The sequence below is a fragment of the Dreissena polymorpha genome, chromosome 5 (genome assembly GCF_020536995.1).
Source record: "Dreissena polymorpha isolate Duluth1 chromosome 5, UMN_Dpol_1.0, whole genome shotgun sequence".
Classification (NCBI taxonomy): Eukaryota; Metazoa; Mollusca; class Bivalvia; order Myida; family Dreissenidae; genus Dreissena; species Dreissena polymorpha.
In genome coordinates this window covers 26,911,198-26,934,615 of record NC_068359.1, presented here as the reverse complement: position 1 = coordinate 26,934,615, position 23,418 = coordinate 26,911,198, and the positions used below count along the sequence as shown (strand labels likewise).

General features: G+C 34.3%; 1 protein-coding gene across 1 annotated transcript; it reads left to right on the top strand.

Moving 5' to 3' along the window:
• Nucleotides 1-16,332: 16,332 nt before the first annotated feature.
• Nucleotides 16,333-19,394, top strand: LOC127880601 (transcription intermediary factor 1-alpha-like). Its single transcript, XM_052427920.1, has 3 exons — nt 16,333-16,538; nt 16,578-16,910; nt 18,382-19,394. Exons 1-3 carry the CDS (start codon nt 16,531-16,533, stop codon nt 18,848-18,850), a joined length of 810 nt encoding a protein of 269 aa, XP_052283880.1. The 5' UTR covers nt 16,333-16,530; the 3' UTR covers nt 18,851-19,394.
• The last annotated feature ends 4,024 nt before the right edge of the window (nt 19,395-23,418 follow it).

The window sequence follows — 23,418 nt, the reverse complement described above, 5'->3', positions numbered from 1 at the left end:
TGGATAAGTTGAAAGCATAAACTTTACGAAATAATAACAGTAGCATGTGAATATTAAACACAATGCTTCAGATAAGAGATAACTTTGAACAATTCTCTTCAGTTGATGGCTTCAAAATTCACTTTCAGTGGCGACTTTGAAAAATGTACATAATAATATTCTACAAAGCACACCCATGAATTCTTTACACAAAGTAGATTGCCTTATAGACATCACAGAACTTTTCGCTGAGGGAGATTTATAAATGACCCTTTCTCTGAAAAAACAGGGTTTTATGCATGTGCCTAAAGTGTCGTTCCAGATTAGCCTGTGCTGTTGGAACAGGCTAATCAGGGACAACACTTTTTCTCTGCACTCATTTGCGTTAAGAAGAAACTTCCTAAAAAAAGTCAATTAAAGTGAAATGTGTTGTTCCTGATCAGCCTGTGCGGACTGCACAGGCTAATCTAGGACAACACTTTTAACACATGCGTTAAGCACCGTTTTCACAGAACGCAGTTCATATGAGAGAGGGATGTTGTCCAACCCTCCTGTCCCAAAAGTTAAGTCTCCCTCTTGCTTTCGCCAACTTCATAATGGAGATTTAACAAAGCAGAGATGGAGATTGGAATGATTGTGGACCTCATATAGGTGATATACGTCTCCATTTGTATCGCTTGCCCTTTATTAGTTTGATGTTAGAGGTAGCGTTGAACGTGAGCAGGACCGGGCTGTGTAGAAGTAGGGACACACCAGTCTCTGCAAACAGACAATAAACAATAATTTAGAATTGCTCTGTGAAAAGGGGCTTAATGCATATACCTAAAGTTATGTCTCAGATAAGCCTGTGCAATTTACACAGGCTTATGTGGGACAAAATTACCGCTTTGTGATACTATTCCTAATAGGAAGTCAATAAAAGGAAAACTCAATCTAGTCGGAAAATGTTGTCCCTAGTTAGCCTGTGCGGACTGCATAATCTTATTTGGGATGACAATTTACGTACATGCATTAAGCCCTGTTTTCCAAGAACGCGGTTTAATTGAGAACAGACGACTTAAAGCCTGCAGGAAAAGCTGAACACACAGGTATAGGCTCCACAGAAGTTCACCCATTCAATCTTTGCCTCCAGATAGTGTCTCGACAATGGAGAAGCCAGCCAGATGAAAGGGTTTTAAAGATGTACCACACATATCAACATGCTTTATAATTTATTTCAAACACACTAATCCGCAATGGGAGTGTTCTTTACATCTCCTCATAGGACGCTAAGTACTTGTTCTACCCTGAAAACGGACTTCAGTTTCAAAAAGCCTCATGCTTTGAATGCAATCGCACACAAATAAATAGGTTTAAACTAGAGAGACATGAGGTATGCAGTCTGTACAGGCTAATCTTGAACGACACTTAACGCTTTCATAAATATTTTGGTGTAAAGAACGTCTCTATGCACACAATGTAGCCCCTTATAAGAAGTTGCGAACTTCAAAATTAATTCAGGACGACACTTTAAGAACCTTCATTAAGACCCCTTTTCCATGAATGCCACCCAATTATCTATCTGATGTTATTGTATACTTCACGGTTATTATAAGTACTGTTTCATGGAAATAGTGACAGATAAAATATGCAGACAACAAACAGTTAGGATGTTTATATTATATAAATAGACTTAGCGCTCCGTGCCCTTTTGATATAGATCAATGACCATGAGTTATGTTAATTTTAAACGTAAATTGCTTGAAATACATGTACGTGTTATGAGAATAGAATACAGTTAATAAAAATAATGATACAATACTTTTAACGCTTATGGGTTAAAATAACTTTTTATATTGGTGATATCCACAATAGTTAAAGAAAATAATTGCAAACACGTCATGGTTTAAATTACACAGCTTTATCATACGTCTGCAATTTCGTTAACAGGTAATACGTATATATCCTTTTGTAAAAAGATCATTGTCATTCTTTGTATTTAAAATCTGCCAACACCGTTTGTATCGCGATCGGGTTTAAATTGACACAATACGTAAAAATAAGCCATTTGGTTTTATGCGACATTTAAATCCAATGCGGAAATGAACGCATGTGACACGTAATTTTAAAAATATTTATTATGTCCCCCACAGTAAGGTTTAACAACTTATTGAGTTACATATATATAATTATGTTCCAATTTTTTATTGTTCAGCTTCTCGCGTCGCGGAAGAACCATCAAGTCACTTAAAATAAAATCCGCGTTGACACTTATGGAACGCATGATTAAAATGACGATATCGGAAATCACTTGATAGTAAGTGATAGATATGTAATTGTACATGCAAGTAATGTCCTGTTGACAATACCAGGGGGTGGGGGGTGTTGAGCATGCGTATACGGGAGTTGACTGTGTTAAAGTGTGGTTAGTTGGGCTCGATTGTTCATTGATGGCTCGTGTAATACGTAAATGTACCCCGGGATACGTTTTAGTATATTTATACCCCGTGCACGGTAAATATACTAAAACGTACCTGGGAATTCTAACGCTAAATTGGTCCTTGTCGGCTTTCTTAAATTATGGTCATATTGATGTCAATATTTTGTAAAATGATCAATATATTATCGAAAATCATACTACAAAAGAAATGTTGATGCAGGTCTTTTCGAAGTGAAATATGTTTCGTATTCTGTAGCGCGTTTTACGACATTCGATTTTTGGGCGAGAATATAACTCAGGGACAGTCTAATTTGAACGGGTACGTGTTGGTATATTTTTTTCGTACCCGGGGTACATTTCAGTATTCTAAAGACAACCCGGGGTGTATTTAAGTAGTACCCAAGCCGACAATGACCGATCGAGCTTTAGTTGGAACTCACTTCCAAAATGGCGACGTTTTGATGAATTTACGGTAAGGAGTAATTTGTATTTTCACTCAGTAAGCCACTTAATAATTATATATCCTTAAAATGAATACGCCCTTTCAGGTCTACAGTTTTTTGTTTAAAAATGTAGACGTCAGTATAAAAAAGCTATCAAAGGAAAACCGTCCAAAAGTTTGCTAACGTGACCTTCGAGTTATTTATTGTATCTGCGCACGTGTACTGTAAAATATAACAAACATCACGATTATTTTATTTTCCCGACGCGGTTTTATCTCTAAAAATTAATTTATCACCGAAATATAAAAGGCTTAACCTCCCTTTTAATTTAATAAAAAAATCTTTTTTTAAGTTGTGTCGCAGGTTACTCAAAAGGGCTATTAGTGCGTTACGCTCGATTGCTCATTGTCGGCTCGGGTACAACTTAAATGTGCCCCGGACACGGACCATATAGTGAAACGTACCTGGAATTCTAACGCTAAATTTGTCGTTGTCGTCTTAAAAAAAATAACTTTGTTAATATTTATGTCAGTATTCTGTAAAATGGCCTTAATATTATCGAAACACCTAATCAAACAAGCATGTTGATGTCGGGTTTGTTTAAAGAGAATATTGTTTTGTATTCATTCACGCGTTTTACAACATCAGACTTTAGGCGATAATAAAACTCTGGTTCAGTCTTAATTTGTCGGGTACATGTTAGTATATTTTCCGTACCCTGGGTACATTTAAGTATACTTAAGAGTGCACGGGGTACATTTAAGTTGTACCCGAGCCGACAATGACCAATCGAGCGTTTGTTACTCATCAGACATATTAATCAGTGAATGAACCGGCGCACCTTTATATTATGGTCATCTTATTTAATAATTAATAAAAATCAAGCTGATATTGTATTTAAATGGCATCCTGCTAGAGTCAAAGAGGGTGGGGGGGGGTCAATAGACCAGTGTTCCCTGCTCTCTTTAAACCCAACCATGCCCATTGTAATGCCCTCTATATTATTGTAGATTGCGTTTTATTTGAAATTTCAATAAATGAAATGATAACAGTTAAACTAGTTTTAATAAATATAGAAACAATGCTGTATTGAATATTTTGCCACAAGGATAATATGGTCGCGGACGCTTAAGTATCCTAGCTGGATCACTGCATTAGACAACATTTCATTACATTGTTTTTACGGTGATTCCCCCCTTCTTTTGTTAGTTACTTGCATAATTGTTCTGCGGAACCGACTTGTCCAGGAAATTACTAGATTAACTGACCATCAGTTAGGTGAGAATTTAAATCAAAGCGCTGAACGCACTGAAGTTGTTCGCTATTGCAAAATCTTAGACGCAACTCAGTTTTCAAATTTATGTTATAGCTTTTTATATCGCAAGTTTGAAATGAACACAAGCCATACACATTGATAAAGAGTGTGTCTTAAAGCACAGGTCGAGATGTGTGCGCACTGTTTAATCCTCATATTTATGTTATATAGATAACTTAGACAAAATAACAACAATATGTCTCTTTTTTCGCAATTGGTTGCTGCACTGGCAACCATCTTTAGAATTGTGGTTGCCTTGCTAAAGAATAACAAGCCTAGAATCATGTACCTGTTATGTTATGTTTATCTAATACTTGATATTTTTTCTTTAAATTATTGAGCAACAATTTTGCCAACATGACATACTTTTAATGCATCATGTCTTCTGGTGAGCCGGATTTGAATCATTTCCTAGGCTTAATTTATACACAGTCGCCAATTTGTATTTTATGTTTAATTGGTTTGAGTTGTTCAAGCTGTGAAAAGGCTAGTTGCCCTGCTTTTTAGCCCAACTGTAACCAACTTTTGAAACTGAGTTTCCAGGGCTTAAATCTAATGGCCCCAGGTAAACAGGCAACCACTTAACCTGTAAGTTATTCATGATGTAAGATCTGACAGTGTATAGAACTCATTCAATTTGCAAGTCTGAAAAAATTAAAGGGTCCTTTTCACGTTTACGTAAATTGACAAAATTAAACGATTTAATAATTCGGAGAGTTCTGCTGTTGTCGTTATATTTTTTCATTATTCGACGATTGCTTATATACAGTATAAAATACATCTCTAATTGTATGGCCGAACGGTCTAAACGATAGACTTTTATTCCAGGGGTCAATGGTTCGAGCCCAGTTGAGGGTAACTTTTTTTTTTCTTTTTATTCTTGTTTTTTAATGGAGCTTTTAAGATCGAATATTTAGCAATATTAAGCATTAAATGACAAACTATGAAAAGGTTCCTTTAAGATGTTTACTTAAAAATGCCACAAGGCAAACATTTAGAACTCATTGGCTGTTTATTTGATTTAAAAGTGTTTTTGTTTATTTGCATTGTCCGCGAGGTTGCTTTGAAGTTATTATCACTTGTATCTTTTTTTTTCAAATCATTAATAGCAAAGATAATTTAAGCTTCATTTTGGGAAAACAGGGCTTAATGCATATGCATTTATTGTCGCCACAATTAAATACAAACGAAGAACTTAAAACTCACGACCTATGACCTTGAATTGTGACCTTTCACCTTCTGGCATGGAATGTAAGAGTATATTTTCTTAATCCTTCAAGACATGTATGCCCTTTGAACTCGAACTATAACCTTGACATTTTACCTGTCAGGTTTTTGCAACTCATAATTTGGTCATGCGGAATATAATACAAAGTTATATTAAAATCCCAGTAATAATGTAAAAGATACAGAGCCTACACCAATTTCGGACAGAATTCCCCCAGACACGTCTCTGACTAAAGGACAGACTGTGTGACTACCATGTGGCCTCCTACAGTAGCATAGACATGAAAAATTGTGTGAACAATCCCTTAAATTGCTGATTACCAGTGGTTTTAATTTTTCACCCAAAATAACTTTATTTGCAGACACTTTAAAATTGCTCATTATAGAATGTTAATATGGATCTCATATTTCAACAATTGCATTTAGTCCAAGGCTTCAAGTGTTTTGGTAGTAATGATGACATTAGAACGCAATTTAATTGAGTGTAAATATATTTAAATTGCAATACACTACAGTCACACAAAGAGTTTGACAGACCAGTCATGCAATCAATATATTATGACCTCAAGGGATACACTGGGGAAGGTAATTTCATTTGTGGAGCTATTGAAAAGTTTGAGAACTGAATGATTTTCAACCGTCATAATTGGACCACAGAACATTTGTTGGAGGTGTATAATTTCCACTATAGTTATTCAGACGTGTTATCAACTTAGCAATATAATGTCTTTGCTATTAGTGTTCTAAAGAGAAATATGCTTTTTAGATTTGAATGAGGTCATTATTTACATTGGAGACAGATATTGACACTTGAGAACTTTAAAATATGTAATTGCAACCTATTCAGTTCCTCCTATTATTCTCAAGGGAATAGTCTATAGAAATTATCAAAGAATACCGCTAAGCGACCCCCAATACTTCTGATCTTGAAACACTTCCTTCTTTCAATATCAAAGACCGCTTTAAAATGACACGAATTAATTGATTGCGCAATAAAATGTTGCGCCCGTGTTCGGTCTGATTTACTAGATTTTGTTTCTTGAAATATTTTTTTCATTTTTGCATTATAAAATTGTTTGCCCGTTATGCATTGTTATTGTTGCGCGCAATACAGGGAAAACTACAATAAAAAATACATAATGCAGTACAACTTTTTATATGGTGTGTTGCAATTGCTATAAACTTAAATATAATTTTAGCTGCGCTACTTATAGCTCCTGTACTATAAAGGTTGACTCGTCAAAAGTCCTTACCAATGGTCATTTGACTCTTGGTTGTTTAAGTCTAATGAAATCCCTAGTCTAATGAATGACGACCTTCAAAGTTGGACCACCTTTAGGTTTGGACAACCTTCAGAGTGAGAATCACATTCAGAGCTGGACTACCTTCAAAGTTGGACGACCTTCAGAGTTGGACAACCTTTAGAGTTTGACAACCTTCAGTGTTGGACGACCTTCAGAGTTGGACAACCTTCAGAGTGAGAATCACATTCAGAGCTGGACTACCTTCAAAGTTAGACGACCTTCATAGTTAAACGACCTTCAGAGTTGGACCACCTTCAGTGTTGGACGACCTTCAGAGTTGGACGATCTTTAGAGTTGGACGACATTTAGAGTTGGACGACCTTCAGAATTGGACCACCTTCAGAGCTGGACCACCTTCAGAGTTGGAAGACCTTCAGAGTTAGACGACCCTCAGAGTTGGACGACCTTCAGAGTTGGACCACCTTCAAAGTTAGAAGACCTTCAGAGTTGGACGACCTTCAGAGTTGGACGACTTTTAGAGTTAGATGACCTTCAGAGTTGGAAGACCTTCAGAGTTAGACGACCTTCAGAGTTGGACGACCTTGGGGGATTTTGTCAGTACTGTGACACGCTATGGAATAACATATTCCTGAACATATCAAAGATCTTGGAGGCTTATGGTACTGATTGTATTATAATATGATGAAACGTCAATTAAATGTCCGTATTAACGATGTGTTAATAGTAAAAATCGCCAACAAAGTTAGGTCTATTAAAAAGAGACATGCGGAAATAACGCCCTGGTTTTTCATATCCTTCATAAAGAAATACATTTGTAACATGAATATAAATCAAGTGAAATGATCCAACAAACTGACTAAACGAATTTGTCACATAAAATCACATCAACCAGCCCTCCTTCTACCATTTCAGACTACATGTGGTTAGCGTGTGGCTATGGCATTAATTAGTAAAAACATCATTTTGAATGAAAAATAATCGAATTATAACGAAATATCAACTTCTCTGGAAAAAATCACTATCGAATATAATTATAACAAGGTATTGAACTCCAAATCAACCGAAAACTGGATGCATCGCTTTGAGCAGCATTAACTTAATCAATTGTGCAGCGATTTCCATGCACATGGTTTTCTTCAACGCAGAAATAAATTGCCTTTCTGGCTATGTACATATCTTGCAGTATTTTTTAAAATGCTGTGTCAAATTTTAAGAAATAATACGATAAACAACTCGCATGGCATACTAGTCATTGATCATACCCGATCGAAGGCTGTAATCTTCACGGAGTAAAGGGAATTTTTTTCCTGCAAAATTCACGGACCTAGGTACCATAATTCAATAAAACGTATGAAAGCATTACTCAGTCATTATTTGTGAGCTTGAATGCTGTCCATTTTTTAGCGGCCACAATATATCAATTTCACATCGTACAATATATAAATTAAATAAACTTCACAAGGTTAAATCATAATTAACGCAAACATTGAATGTCAGTAGCATTTGATATAAATTTAAATATCTGAATCAAGCTTCTAAAATTAAGACATTAAGTTGCAAAACATTTCGTGTCATCTTTCGTGTCAGAATTTTTCAATACATAAAACCGTAAACCGAACGGATATCCTCTTGCATTTCGTCATTTTCACCGTAAATTAGTTTAATACATTGAGCACACCGGACGGTCCAAATTCCCTAGATGCCCGATACGTGTAAATTATAATACCTAGTCGGCACGGTGTGTGCGGTTTCCTCTCGCGCAGTTATCGAAAATCGGAGTAAACATACCATTAAGGTTTCAAGTCGTTACCGCGCTATTGAAGTCCGATTAAATAATGTAAAACACACTGTGAATGTCTATTATAGACGTGCGGTAGCACCAAAAAATGATTTTCGCGATCGTTGTATTAGCTGTTGATAAACATTCAATTATATAATTTATGCATAGCGGTTGCGACGATCAATTTCTTGAGATCTTCTGGGGTAGTTAAAAAGATCTTATAGCCATGTTTTAAACGCTTAAATGGTTGTTTGTTTGCGAACTCGAGCACGACTCACTTTGGGAATGCTCAAAACAAGTCGGTATGGAATGTGTTTTTTTATCGAATAAAAACACATTTTTTGAAGAATAGTTTAAACATAAACATTACACGAGTACAGTTATCACATGGTATATTTATATGTATATGGTTTGTTGTATACTTATATGATTTTGTACACAATACATACCTTGTATATTTCGGCAATATGCATACTCTTGTTAAACCGTATCTCTCTGAAAACAGGACGATCAGGCCGGTCCCCAGACCGCCCAGTTTACAGATAGTCTACTGTATATTTATTTAAATCAAAACTGTCAATTAAAAAGTGCAAACACACAAAAACGACACCGTATACAACTGCCGTTACCGGCGAAGAACTGAAAATGAAACAGGCAACGAAAAATTATCTAAGACATCAGATGATACATAAACGTAAGTATGAAACTGAATTGTAAACTTTCACTTTCCCTAGATTTTCTGACAATAACAACATGTTCCATTGAATCTTAAGTGATTTAATTGAGATTTAAAAATAAATGTTGAACAACTGACACCAGCGGTTTCAATGAAGAGTTTTAAATGTTATTGACCACAGTCTTTATAAATCATGTGACCCCTGGTGCATGATTTGAATAAATTAAGGTGGTAGAATACCACCTTCATCTTGACACCAGCTCTAAAGGCATCCATCTTTTGTGTGACATACACGGGACCCTATGTTACTTATATTCACGGTCATACCACGAATACTACTTAAGACACACACACAATTTACATGTATATATATCTTGTATGGAGTTTCTAAATTGTATGGAGTCTTAGGAGTCACTTAGATGATCATCTTGGCACACTTGTAATGTAAGGACATCTGAAAATGTATAACCCTCGATTGCCTTTTTGGAAGGCATATTTTACATAAACTATTTAGCTCATAATTTTGTCCAATGCAAACCCATGATTAAATTGCAAGAACTGTTCATGAACAACGTGTTCCATAACGGTTCATAAATATGTTAACAAACTGTTTATAATCGCATTCAAAAACTGTGAATTAACACGTTTAAGAAAGATTCATGAACAAGTTCAATAAATTTGTTAAAAAACGAATATAAATTACATAGAGAATATTTGTTGGATTCTGTGGATAATCGATTTTAATTCACGAGCGATCATAGAAAATAATATTTTCACGAGTGGCACACCGAATCCAACAATTGTTCTTTTTATTGTATGCTTATTTCCACAGTTTATATACATTGTTAAAGAGTTTAATTAAAGAATTTCGCTGGGATGATGACGTCATTTCGTCCAAAAAAATGACGGCATTTCACAGTAAACAGTATTTAGTATCGATAATTTTCACCGTGAATTTTCACTGTTTAAAGTTCATGAACCAAATGTTCATTAACATTTGGTTAATTTCATGAATAAACTGGTCATAAAATACACAGTAAATGAACTTTGTAGTTAATTAAGTACAGTTCAGGAAATTTTTATAAATTTTCTGTAAATATTACCAAATACTTTAAATTATTTAAATAAAACAAACTGGTAACAGTGTACCATGTAGGGTCCAATTGTTTGTTGCCTTTTAAAGCAATGTGACCAAAGAAAAAAATGGCTAATACTAAAAACAATAACTTATCTCTTTTCGCAATATTTTCAATTGTTATTAAATAATAAAAAACGCTTAACTATGATGATAAATAGCATCTTATAATTTAGAGTCGTATTGAATGCATTATCCTCTCAGTTTAAGGACTTAAGTCAACATATTTATATAACTCTTATGGATGTGAATTATCTTCTTTTTTTAAAGTTCTTTACAAATCGTTAACTTAATGTTTATGATTTTGTTGAATCTTGATCATGACATCCAAAGGTTGAGTTCATCAATTGTCCATTAACCGACTATAGTGTTAATGAATAGTTCATGAACAGTCATTGACTCATTCTCGGGGGCAGATACAGTTATTGGCAAAATTTACTAGTGCAGAAATAAATTAAAAAAATAAGTATTATGGATAACAACAAGATTATTTAATTAGAAGTACAAGACATTTCAAAATTGTTCACTGAATAGGATTTCTGTACTTGTAATTTGATTCCATTCATAAAATGGGGCTATTTTTCATGGATGTTATGAGTGTCAAACTTGTAATGAAAGTATTCATCGGGTTTCAAAAGAAATTGTCTGACGTGACAATTTCGCAAAGAGTTATACAACGATGTTATTTAGAAAATATTTAACGCAGATCATTAAGTTTGCACGAATATAACCGTATTCAACCATTCTGAAATATCCTATTGATAGTTTTGACAACTTAAGTGTAAATAATCAATATTGTGTGATTATAACGAAGCATGTGGCTATTTGATGAGACCATCATTTAACATAAATAATTTCACTTGAGAGGGTGAATTCAGTTTTGAGCTATTGAAAGTTTTTTTTCACAGATTTCAAATATAATTGGACCATAGATTAATTTGATTTTTTTTATTTGCACTCAACCTTGTTAAATAATTTATTCAACTCAAAGGATCGAATGCTTTGCAACTCACATACTAAAGAGAAATATATAAATGCAGCTCATGTTGTTCTGTTACCACATAAACATTTATTTAAGTGACATGAATGGAATTGAGATAAGTGACGTCCCATGGGGTCACTTTTATTCATAGAGGGTGTTTTCAATACACAGGGGTGGTGTCAATTAGTTACATAGCTGGGTCATTACACTGGCACGTATAATGTGTATTATTGATGTTGACTAGTCACAATTTTGATGGGTTGGTTCAAGAAAAAAATCCCTTCTGTCAAAAACAAAGAAAATTTAATTTAATTGTGTCGAAATGCTATAATCTACGGCTATTGAAATCTCTAGTCACATTAAGAAATGCTTAACAATGAACACCATAGGCAGTGTTTTTCCCCAACGTTTTGGTAATAGGGCCGGGTCCCTGTGGATTGGAACATTTCGCTACGTTTTGAGTAAATTTGGAAAAATTAGTGTTGTTGTTGTTTTGCTATTAAATGCTTCAAACATGAGGATATAAGTGTGTCCAGTAAATTATTTACTAAGGTTGAACTTATATGGATTGGAGATTAACACAATATTGAGATCTAAAACAAAAATTATTTTTGAAACCTTCCATTTACTATCCGGAAATGTTTCTTAAATTGCATGAATGTTTTTATTTGCATTAAAATTATGTTCTTATTCTTATCAATTAGTAGATATTATAGACTGTTTCTTAAAAAAATGAGCCTAATTCTGGGAAAACTGGGCTTAATGCATGTGCATAGTGTCATCCAAGGTTAGCCTCTGCGGTCGCACAGGCGAATCAGGTACAACGCTTTCCAAGTTAATGTTAGACTGACAGAGACCTAAGAAACCTGTTCAAAGATTTCCGTTTTTTCAAACCTTATCATAACCCAGTACATATATTAACTGCAAAATAAAGCTCCTTGGGTCATTGTCGATCTGAATCGGCTAGAAGTCACCCTAGGGTGACTAGAAGCTGATTCATTTCACCCTGGGGTGACTTCAAGCCGATGCTTGTACCCCCGGGTGACTAGAATCGGCTTCATGTCACTCTAGGGTAACATGAATCGGCTTCTAGTCCCCCCCCGGTTGACAAGAATTGGCTTCTAATTACCCCTGGGTGACAAAAATTGGCTTCTAAGGTGACATGAATCGGCTTCTAGTCACCCGCAGATGACATTAATTGGCTCGAAGTCACCCCAGGATGACATGAATCGGCTTCTAGTTATCCCCGGATGACAAGAATCTTCTTGAAGTCACCCCAGGGTGACATGAATCGGCTTCTAGTCATCCCCGGATGACTTATGGGCCATTTCAGGTCGACAATGACTCATTGAGCCATAATAAACAGTATAAATAATTTTCAGTGGGCACAAAGTATACTGTAACATCATTTATAGTCGCCGGTGTGAAATTTTGTGTCATCGTTTAAATGACTTTTCAATGGACGCGAACATTCGATGATTACTGATTTTAAGAAAAAGTGAGGATTTGCCTCGGTCATTTTCCGATGTTTTTGTATAAAATTCTTGGAAAAATCAACCAACGCGATCAACAAAAAATTACGTCCAATGAATAACAATGATTTTATAGTATCATGTGAACATTGAACAAAATGCTCCAGATACCGGTAAGTGATGACTTTGAAATTTCACTTCAAGTGATGACTTTGAAAAATTTCACTTCAAGTTATTACTTTGAAAATTTCACTTCAAGTGATGACTTTTAAAATTTTCACTTCAAATGATGACTTTGAAATTTCACTTGAAATGATTACTTTGAAATTTCACTTCGAGTGATGACTTTGAACATTTCACTTTAAGTGATGACTTTGAAATTTCACTTTAAGTGATGCTTTTAAAAATATCGCTTCAAGTGATCACTTTAAATGTCACTTCAAGTCATGTCTTTGAAAATTTCACTTCAAGTAATGACTTTGAAAATTTCACTTTAAGTGATGACTTCGACAGTTTCACAAAGAATTTTTTCCGCAAAACAAACTCGGGTACTTCTTAACACACAAGAGAAATCCTTTCAGATATCACAGACCGTTTCGATGCGGGAGACTTAACATATGATCCTTGCTTTGGGAAAATAGGTCTTAATGCATGTACGTGAAGTGTCGTCCGCAGTCCGCACTGGCTAATTAGTAACGACACAGTCCACCTGCACTGGATTTTCGTTTAGAAGAGACTTCCTTCAAACGAATAATTCCATTAAAGTCGAAATTGTCATCCATGATTAGTTTGTGTGGAATGCACAGGCTAATCTGGGACAAAACTTTACACCCATGCATCAAGCCAAGTTTTCGAAATACAAGGTTTAATATATATACAACTTATTCACTATATGTTTATTAAATTTCCAATCAATAATGGAAGTTTTGATTGGTTGGTAATGTTGGTTTCTTAAATGACCACTTTTGTATCCATTCTCTGATAACTTCCAACATCTAGTCTTTACCAAACTTCATTTCGCCTCGTTCCGGGAAAACGGGGCTTAATGTTTGAGCGTAAATTGTTGTCACAGATTAGCCCGTGCAGTCCGCATAAGCTATTCAGGGAAGACACTTTCCTCATAAATCGGATGTTTTTTGTAAGGAGGGACTTCCTAATAAAAAATACCATAAAAACTTGTCTTTGTGACTGAGTTTAAACAAAGTTCTCAGCAAATATTCAGAAACTTCCTGATAAGCCTGTGCGGATTTCACAAGCTAATCTGGGACGACAATTGTATGAAACTTTACGCAAATGCATTTAACACCATTTTCCAAGAGCACAGTTGATATATGTTTCTTATTGCAGGACGGCAGTGAGCTTGTCCAGGAAATTGAGATATACACATCGTCGCTTTATTGCTACAGTAGTGCTCTATCTCAATTTTTTCAAAAATGAGTTTTTTTTTTATATCGATGTGTTCGTGAGAACGAGATCTTTAATATGATGTAATCGGATTCAATATTCAGTCGTCACAAAACAAATTTTAAGATTCCACTTTGCTCTATCTCCCACATTTTAATAAGTGAGAAAATAAAGGTTAAACCTTTAAATGCGTTTTTTTTCTGAATGAAAATGGTAGTTAGAGCACTAAATCAATCTCGTCTTTTTATTAACCAATTAAGCGGTTGCGCGAACCAAAGTGTTAGCTGGGTTTATCACTTTAGCATATTTTTTTAAGACCATGAAGCATTTTGATTAAACACTGTATTTTATACAGTTCTTGATGGTGACAATTTTAAAAACCATGTTCAAACGCGAAACTAATCACATATAAGCTGTGAAATACATGTATAAAAGTGTGTTCTTCTTTGATTTTATTTATACTAACATTTTGGAGGAATGGCGGCCATTGTTGCAAACCGACAAAAGCTCTACTTATTATTGTTGCGTTAAGGTTGATGCTTAAAGTGTTGTCACAGATTAACTTTGCAGTTCGCACAGGCTAATCATGGATAATACTTTCCGCTTTTATGGTAGTTTGTGTTTAACAGAAGTCTCTTCCTAGTGGTTAATCCACTTTAAACCGATAATGTTGACTCTGATAAGCCTGTGCAGACTCCACATGCAAATCCGGGACACTTCACAAACATGCATTAAGTAAATTGTGTTTCCAAAAATGGGTCCAAAAGTTTATTGTCTACACTTTTTATCTTGCCTCAATTTAAACTGTAAATAATTGTTTCATGTGTATGGATGTATTGTATAAGTGTGTTTGTCTTTCTTTTAATAGTTTTATATTTTCATGTTATTTTGTCCCCAGATTGATAAACATAAACGATCTTTAATAAAATTGAGCCTTCTTTATTATTGTCTATAATATTTAGATCGAATATGTATACAGTGTTAATAAAATCCGGGCTTTAATATTGCATATATTTTTTAATAGTATTCTTTTTCAAATAAGCATCTTTTCACCTGCATGTCACTGTAACACTGTAGCCAGACATAAAATCACATCCTTTAATTTATCATACAAAATTTTATTCAAAGAATAATGTTCACACAGTCTGTCTAAGAAATTATTATCTCGTTCATTAAAATGTTACAGGACAGAAGAAATAGCTTGTCTTTGTGACTGAATTTAAACAAAGTTCTCAGTAAATATTCAGAAACTTCTTGAATGTAAACAATGTCAGCCCCTACAATGACACCGTAGGGGTCAGGATAGTTGCCCAGGTCCTTTGTCCAATCCAAAACACGAATATTTGTTCTGATTGAATTTTCAGGCAAGTTTTGAGAAATCTGTTTATCTCAGATTGTCTAAAACCTCACGGTGGGTTATCTTCACATGGCTGCCTGAAAACACAAACACTGCAGTATCTTTTAAAATGCTGTAATCACTAAAGTTACTGTATTCCAAAAAAAATGTATATAGACGTATACAATAAATAAGTGAAAAAAATCTCTGACACTGCAAGACATGGTGTGTGTGGGTTTCCTTTACTGGAATGTTCAAATAAGGCCCCTGGGATAACAACTAACTAGGCATGAGGGGACACGTGTTATATGGACTTATATAGTAAACAACTTATAATGTACAAAATATTCTAATTTATTCAAACATTTTTTTAAACCATACGAAATCTGTGTCACACAGAGTAAAAATCTTGGTAAAAAACAACATAGTCAGCACATAACAGTTTTTACCTGCGTGTCTCAGGTGAGCTGAATTATTGTTTTCTCTATAGTTCGTCATATTTAACCTAACTAACGATGTTTTCAGACAAATAGGTATGACGTGGAATAATTCAGGCGTGACAAAGACAGTTTTATTGATTTTCAATTGATCATTTACTTAATAAAATTGTCTCTAAATGAAATGCTTATTTGTGAAAATTACATTCATTACAGCTAGATTGAAGGCCTATATAGGCTTTCAAGTGGTATACTGTTTAACATGCTTCATATTTTACCCATGTAATCGATACTACTTAAAGCAATTTTTTTTCTTGCTTTATTGATTTAACGCAGCCTCGAATTGAAATATTTCCTTTTGAATACCCAAGTAAACCAATGGCAAACTCAGGTTTAACCATGTGGTTTTATCTCACCATACGATTGCATAGTTACTTTGTTTACTTAAGTTTAAACCTTCAAGCAAACAGGAGATTTATATTTGTTTCATACTGGTAATGTTATACATAACTTTTTTACAGGCTTTGGACAATTGGATGGGCGAGATTTGTTGAGCTGTTTAATTTAGCTGACAATCATTAAGAGGCACTAACATATTTAAGTTGAATCAAAGGTAAAGGGATCCTTAGCTGCCGTGTTTGTGAAAATTAGTTTAGTAAAATGGCAACCTTTTCACAATCCTCCATAGACAAGGGATCTGACATTACAAAAAGCTTTTCACAATCCACCATTGATAAGGGATCTGACATGATCCAAGACTTCTTGTGCTCGACCTGCGAAGAAAAAAAACAGGATAAAATGGCTGATTTCTACTGTGAATCTTGTGTGAAGTTTTACTGTGGAGAATGTGTTAACATGCACAACAAGTTGTTTACAAAACATACCCCTTATGGAAGAGGAGCTATGAAGAAATGGCCAGTGGCCAAGAAGGTTGAAGATTTTCTTCTTAAATGTGATATTCATAAAGAAGAAAGCCTGAAAATGTATTGTGATGATCACAGTAAGCTGTGCTGCACAAATTGTGCATTCCTTAACCACAGGTATATTAATATATTGTTTCTTCATTTTAATTTTAGAAAAAAACACTACCATTACACAAATGCAGGGTTTTTAATCTTTGTTGCAAGAAGGTAACATTATAAGCAAAATCAATTTATGCCCCCGAAGGAGGGCATATAGTGATTAGACTGTCCGTCTTTCCGTCACACTTTGCGTTTATGTTTCGACAAATGCTCATAACTTCTATGTCACTTGAGATATAACCTTCATATTTGGTGTGCATGTGTATATGGACAAGGCCTTTCCATACGCACAAAAAAATTTACCCCTGTGACCTTGATCTTGAACTTAGGGTCCGGGTTTAAGTTTCGAAATCTGCGTAAAAAATTTACATCTGTGACCTTGATCTTGAACTTTGTGTCCGCGTTAAGGTTTCGAAATCTGCGTTAAGTTTTCGAAAATTGCTCACAACTTCTATGTCCCTTGAGATATAACCTTCATGTTTTGTATGCATGTGTATATGGACAAGGCCTTTCCAAACCCATACACATTTTAACCCCTGTGACCTTGACCTTGATCTTAGCGTCCGCGTTTAGGTTTCGAAATCTGCGTTTCGGTTTCGAAAAATAAGCATAACTTCTATCAAAGCGTTTATAGGGGGCATATGTCATCCTATGGTGACAGCTCTTGTTTATAATATCAATGAAATATTTTTTATTTATTTCAAGAAACGATTAACTTTTGCATGTACAGTAATTATAAATAGAAGACTGCAGTTTAAAGCCATCTTAGTAAATCACTAAATGGGGCTTTGAATACCTCCAGTAATATAACTGATGAAATAAATACTTAGGTTTTAGATTTCAATATATAAATGTTTGTATATATATATATATGTATATATATATATATATATATATATATATATATATATATATATATATATATATATATATATATATATATATATATATATATATATTGTGCCAGTTACGCGGTCACGGTAGTTTTCAGACTATACTTACGAGGTCAGTATTAAAAACGGGGTCAGTATACAACCCGTTCTAGGCACCTTTAATTAATATGAGGGGATGTAGGGGAGGTAATTCAATCAAATGTCACATTAAGGTCTTAAATCGAAAACAACAATCACGTCTGAAATTGAAATTGTATATACCTCGCAATTAATGTCGCTATATATTTTCTTGTATAAGACGTTAAATAAATGATGTATTTATATATAATAATATATTAGGTACACTTATATATCTGAATTTGTGTTAATATCGGATTAAAAAAAGGGTATGGAGATACAACCCCATGACATATTTCTAAATCAGAGACCCTGTAACTGGCCATATGTGTGAATATATTGCTGGACTCTTAATGCTGGACTCTATAATCAATCTCATTCTGATGTTGCCAAAGTACTTAAAGATTCCCATGCCAAAGCTTTAAAGATAGTATTTAAGTATTTAAGTTTACAGTGTTTTTAATTCTCTTTTCTTTCAGACTCTGCCAAAAGGTAACTCTTTTATCCGACAAAGTGAAAGGTCAGTCCACAGACCTTCAAAAACTGTCAGTTTCTATCAAAACTATTCTGGAAGAAATAAAAAAAAATCAAGACAACAAAGAGGCTAGCATTCAATATGTTCAAAGTTCATATGATGAGCAGTTATACACGATACAGGAAACTCGCCAAAAAATAAATTCAGCCTTAGACACAATTGAACAGAAGACACTGAAGGAAATGAAAGATACTCTGACCAAACTACAAGCCTCTTCCAAAATTGCTGTTGACAAATGTATCAGGCTTCGGGATGAATTGCAACAACTTCGAGACGCAGTACAGGATATAAGTGATAAAAGCAAAGCGGAACTATCCTTCATAGCCACCAGGAAATGCAAGGATAAAATACAGCAGTCTAAAACCGTTCTGAAGGAGAATTCTCTTCAGACTAACGTTTTAATAACATTCTAGCATAACGATGAAATTGTACAGTACTTGTCCACACTGTCAGGTTTTGGCAGGATAGAGCACAGTACCCAGACATTGAATGTACAAGAGGATCCAAACAAGGTGTTCACTGTACAGGGGAAGTCTGAACACAATGTGAGAACATCAAGTGATTCAGATGTATGCTGCATCTGTGCCATTTGTGTTCTCCCAGACAGACAGGTCCTTGTTGCAGACGTGGATAATAAGAAAGTCAAGCTGCTTGACGAGCAGTACAAGATAGTAAGCCATTGTAGTTTGACTGTGTATACGCAGGACATGTGTCAAATATTGCCCAATGAGGTGGCGGTGGCTTTGAATGATGAAAAGAAGAACAAACATGAGGTCCAGTTTATCGCAGTCAACAACAGGCAGCTTGTGAAAGGAAACAATCTTAAGTTTCGACATAAATGTCTTGGTATTGCCTTCCACCAGGGAGACCTGTATATTACTTCTCGGACTGCACTTTACAAGTACACATTGCGTGGAACACTTGTCAGCAAGATGTATGAGGATACATCAGACCAGTCTACAGGTAAGATTCATAGTTAATTGATCATCATATTTTCAAGAATATGTTGAATAAATAGATTTAGAATGTATCATCAGTTTATTATTCCAGCCGCAGTGAAGAATACAATGTCAATTCATTTTCAGTTCATTCACTGTTTGTCATGTTTATAAATAGACACTGGGTGTTTTCAATGACTGTTCGCGACCCAGCACATATTCATTACACCTTTCTTATTTTTGAAGAATATAGAATAGTCTTCAATAAAAATACCTCGGAGTGTGCATGTATACAGTCTTAAAATGATGTTTGTATCATGATCTTAAAATGATGCCTGTATCATAGTCTTAACATGATGTCTGTATCATGGTCTTAAAATAATGTTTGTAGCATTGTCTTAAAATGACGTCTGTATCATAGTCTTGAAATGATGTCTGTATCATGGTCTTAAAATGATGCCTGTATCATGGTCTTAAAATGATGTCTGAATCATGGTCTTAAAATGATGCCTGTATCATGGTCTTAAAATGATGTCTGTATCATAGTCTTGAAATGATGTCTGTATCATGGTCTTAAAATGATGCCTGTATCATAGTCTTGAAATGATGTCTGTATCATGGTCTTAAAATGATGCCTGTATCATAGTCTTGAAATGATGCCTGAATCATAGTCTTAAAATGATGTCTGTATCATGGTCTTAAAATGATGTCTGTATCATGGTCTCAAAATGACGCCTGTATCATAGTCTTAAAATGATGTCTGTATCATAGTCTTAAAATGATTCCTGTAGCATGGTCTTAAAAGGATGCCTTTATTATTGTCTTTAAATGATGCCTGTATCATGGTCTTAAAATGATGTCTGTAGCATGGTCTTAAAATAATGCCTGTAGCATGGTTTTAAATGATGCCTCTATCATAGTCTTAAAAGGATGCCTTTATTATTGTCTTTAAATGATGCCTGTATCATGGTCTTAAAATGATGCCTGTATCATGGTCTTAAAATGATGTCTGTTTCATGGTCTTGAAATGATGCCTGTATCATGGTCTTAAAATATTGCCTGTATCATGGTCTTAAAATGATGTCTGTAGCATGGTCTTAAAATGATGCCTGTATCATGGTCTTAAAATGATGTCTGTATCATGGTCTTAAAATGATGTCTTTATCATAGTCTTGAAATGATGTCTGTATCATGGTCTTAAAATGATGTCTGTATCATGGTATTAAAATGATGTCTGTAGCATGGTCTTAAAATGATGTCTTTATCATAGTCATGAAATGATGTCTGTATCATGGTCTTAAAATGATGTCTGTAGCATGGTCTTAAAGTGATGTCTGTATCATGGTCTTAAAATGATGGCTGTAGCATGGTCTTAAATGATGTCTGTATCATGGTCTTATAATGATGTCTGTAGCATGGTCTTAAAATGATGTCTGTAGCATGGTCTTAAAATAATGCATGTAGCATGGTTTTAAATGATGCCTCTATCATAGTCTTAAAAGGATGCCTTTATTATTGTCTTTAAATGATGCCTGTATCATGGTCTTAAAATGATGCCTGTATCATGGTCTTAAAATGATGCCTGTATCATGGTCTTAAAATGATGCCTGTATCATGGTCTTAAAATGATGCCTGTATCATGGTCTTGAAATGATGTCTGTATCATGGGGTTAAAATGATGTCTGTAGCATGGTCTTAAAATGATGCCTGTATCATGGTCTTAAAATGATGTCTGTAGCATTGTCTTAAAATGACGCCTGTATCATAGTCTTAAAATGATGTCTGTATCATAGTCTTAAAATGATGCCTGTATCATAGTCTTAAAATGATGCCTGTATCATAGTCTTAAAATGATGCCTGTATCATAGTCTTAAAATGATGCCTGTATCATAGTCTTAAAATGATGTCTGTATCATAGTCTTAAAATGATGTCTGTATCATGGTCTCAAAATGACGCCTGTATCATAGTCTTAAAATGATGTCTGTAGCATTGTCTTAAAATGATGTCTGTAGCATGGTCTTAAAATAATGTCTTTATTATTGTCTTTAAATGATGCCTGTATCATAGTCTAAAAACGATGTCTGTATCATAGTCTTAAATGATGTCTGTATCATAGTCTTAAAATGATTCCTGTATTATAGTCTTAAAATGATGCCTGTATCATAGTCTTAAAATGATGCCTGTATCATAGTCTTAAAATGATGCCTGTAGCATGGTCTTAAAATGATGCCTGTAGCATAGTCTTAAAATGATGTCTGTATCATAGTCTTAAAATAATGCCTGTATCATAGTCTTAAAATGATGCCTGTATCATAGTCTTAAAATGATGCCTGTATCATAGTCTTAAAATGATGCTTGTATCATAGTCTTTAAATGATGCCTGTATCATGGTCTTAAAATGATTCCTGTATCATAGTCTTAAAATGATGTCTGTATCATGGTCTAAAAATGATGCCTGTATCATGGTCTTAAAATGATGTCTGTATCATAGTCTTAAAATGATGTCTGCATCATAGTCTTAAAATGATGTCTGTATCATAGTCTTAAAATGATGTCTGTATCATAGTCTTAAAATGATGCCTGTATCATAGTCTTAAAATGATGTCTGTATCATAGTCTTAAAATGATGCCTGTATCATGGTCTTGAAATGATGTCTGTATCATAGTCTTAAAATGATGCCTGTATCATGGTCTTAAAATGATGTCTGTATCATAGTCTTAAAATAATGCCTGTAGCATAGTCTTAAAATGATGTCTGTATCATAGTCTTAAAATGATGCCTGTAGCATAGTCTTAAAATGATGTCTGTATCATAGTCTTAAAATAATGCCTGTATCATAGTCTTAAAATGATGCCTGTATCATAGTCTTAAAATGATGCCTGTATCATAGTCTTAAAATGATGCTTGTATCATAGTCTTTAAATGATGCCTGTATCATGGTCTTAAAATGATTCCTGTATCATAGTCTTAAAATGATGTCTGTATCATGGTCTAAAAATGATGCCTGTATCATGGTCTTAAAATGATGTCTGTATCATAGTCTTAAAATGATGTCTGCATCATAGTCTTAAAATGATGTCTGTATCATAGTCTTAAAATGATGTCTGTATCATAGTCTTAAAATGATGCCTGTATCATAGTCTTAAAATGATGCCTGTATCATAGTCTTAAAATGATGTCTGTATCATAGTCTTAAAATGATGCCTGTATCATGGTCTTGAAATGATGTCTGTATCATAGTCTTAAAATGATGCCTGTATCATGGTCTTGAAATGATGTCTGTATCATGGTCTTAAAATGATGTCTGTATCATGGTCTTAAAATGATGTCTGTATCATGGCCTTAAAATGATGCCTGTATCATGGTCTTAAAATGATGCCTGTAGCATGGTCTTAAAATGATGCCTGTATCATGGTCTTAAAATGATGCCTGTATCATAGTCTTAAAATGATGCCTGTATCATGGTCTTAAAATGATGTCTGTATCATGGTCTTAAAATGATGTCTGTATCATAGTCTTAAAATGATGTCTGTATCATAGTCTTAAAATGATGTATGTATCATAGTCTTAAAATGATGTCTGTATCATGGTCTAAAAATGATGTCTGTATCATAGTCTTAAAATGATGTATGTATCATAGTCTTAAAATGATGTCTGTATCATAGTCTTAAAATGATGTATGTATCATGGTCTTAAAATGATGTCTGTATCATGGTCTTAAAATGATGTCTGTATCATAGTCTTAAAATGATGTATGTATCATAGTCTTAAAATGATGTCTGTATCATAGTCTTAAAATGATGTCTGTATCATAGTCTTAAAATGATGTATGTATCATAGTCTTAAAATGATGCATGCATCATGGTCTTAAAATGATGTCTGTATCATGGTCTTAAAATGATGTCTGTATCATAGTCTTAAAATGATGTCTGTATCATAGTCTTAAAATGATGTATGTATCATAGTCTTAAAATGATGTATGTATCATAGTCTTAAAATGATGTATGTATCATAGTCTTAAAATGATGTATGTATCATAGT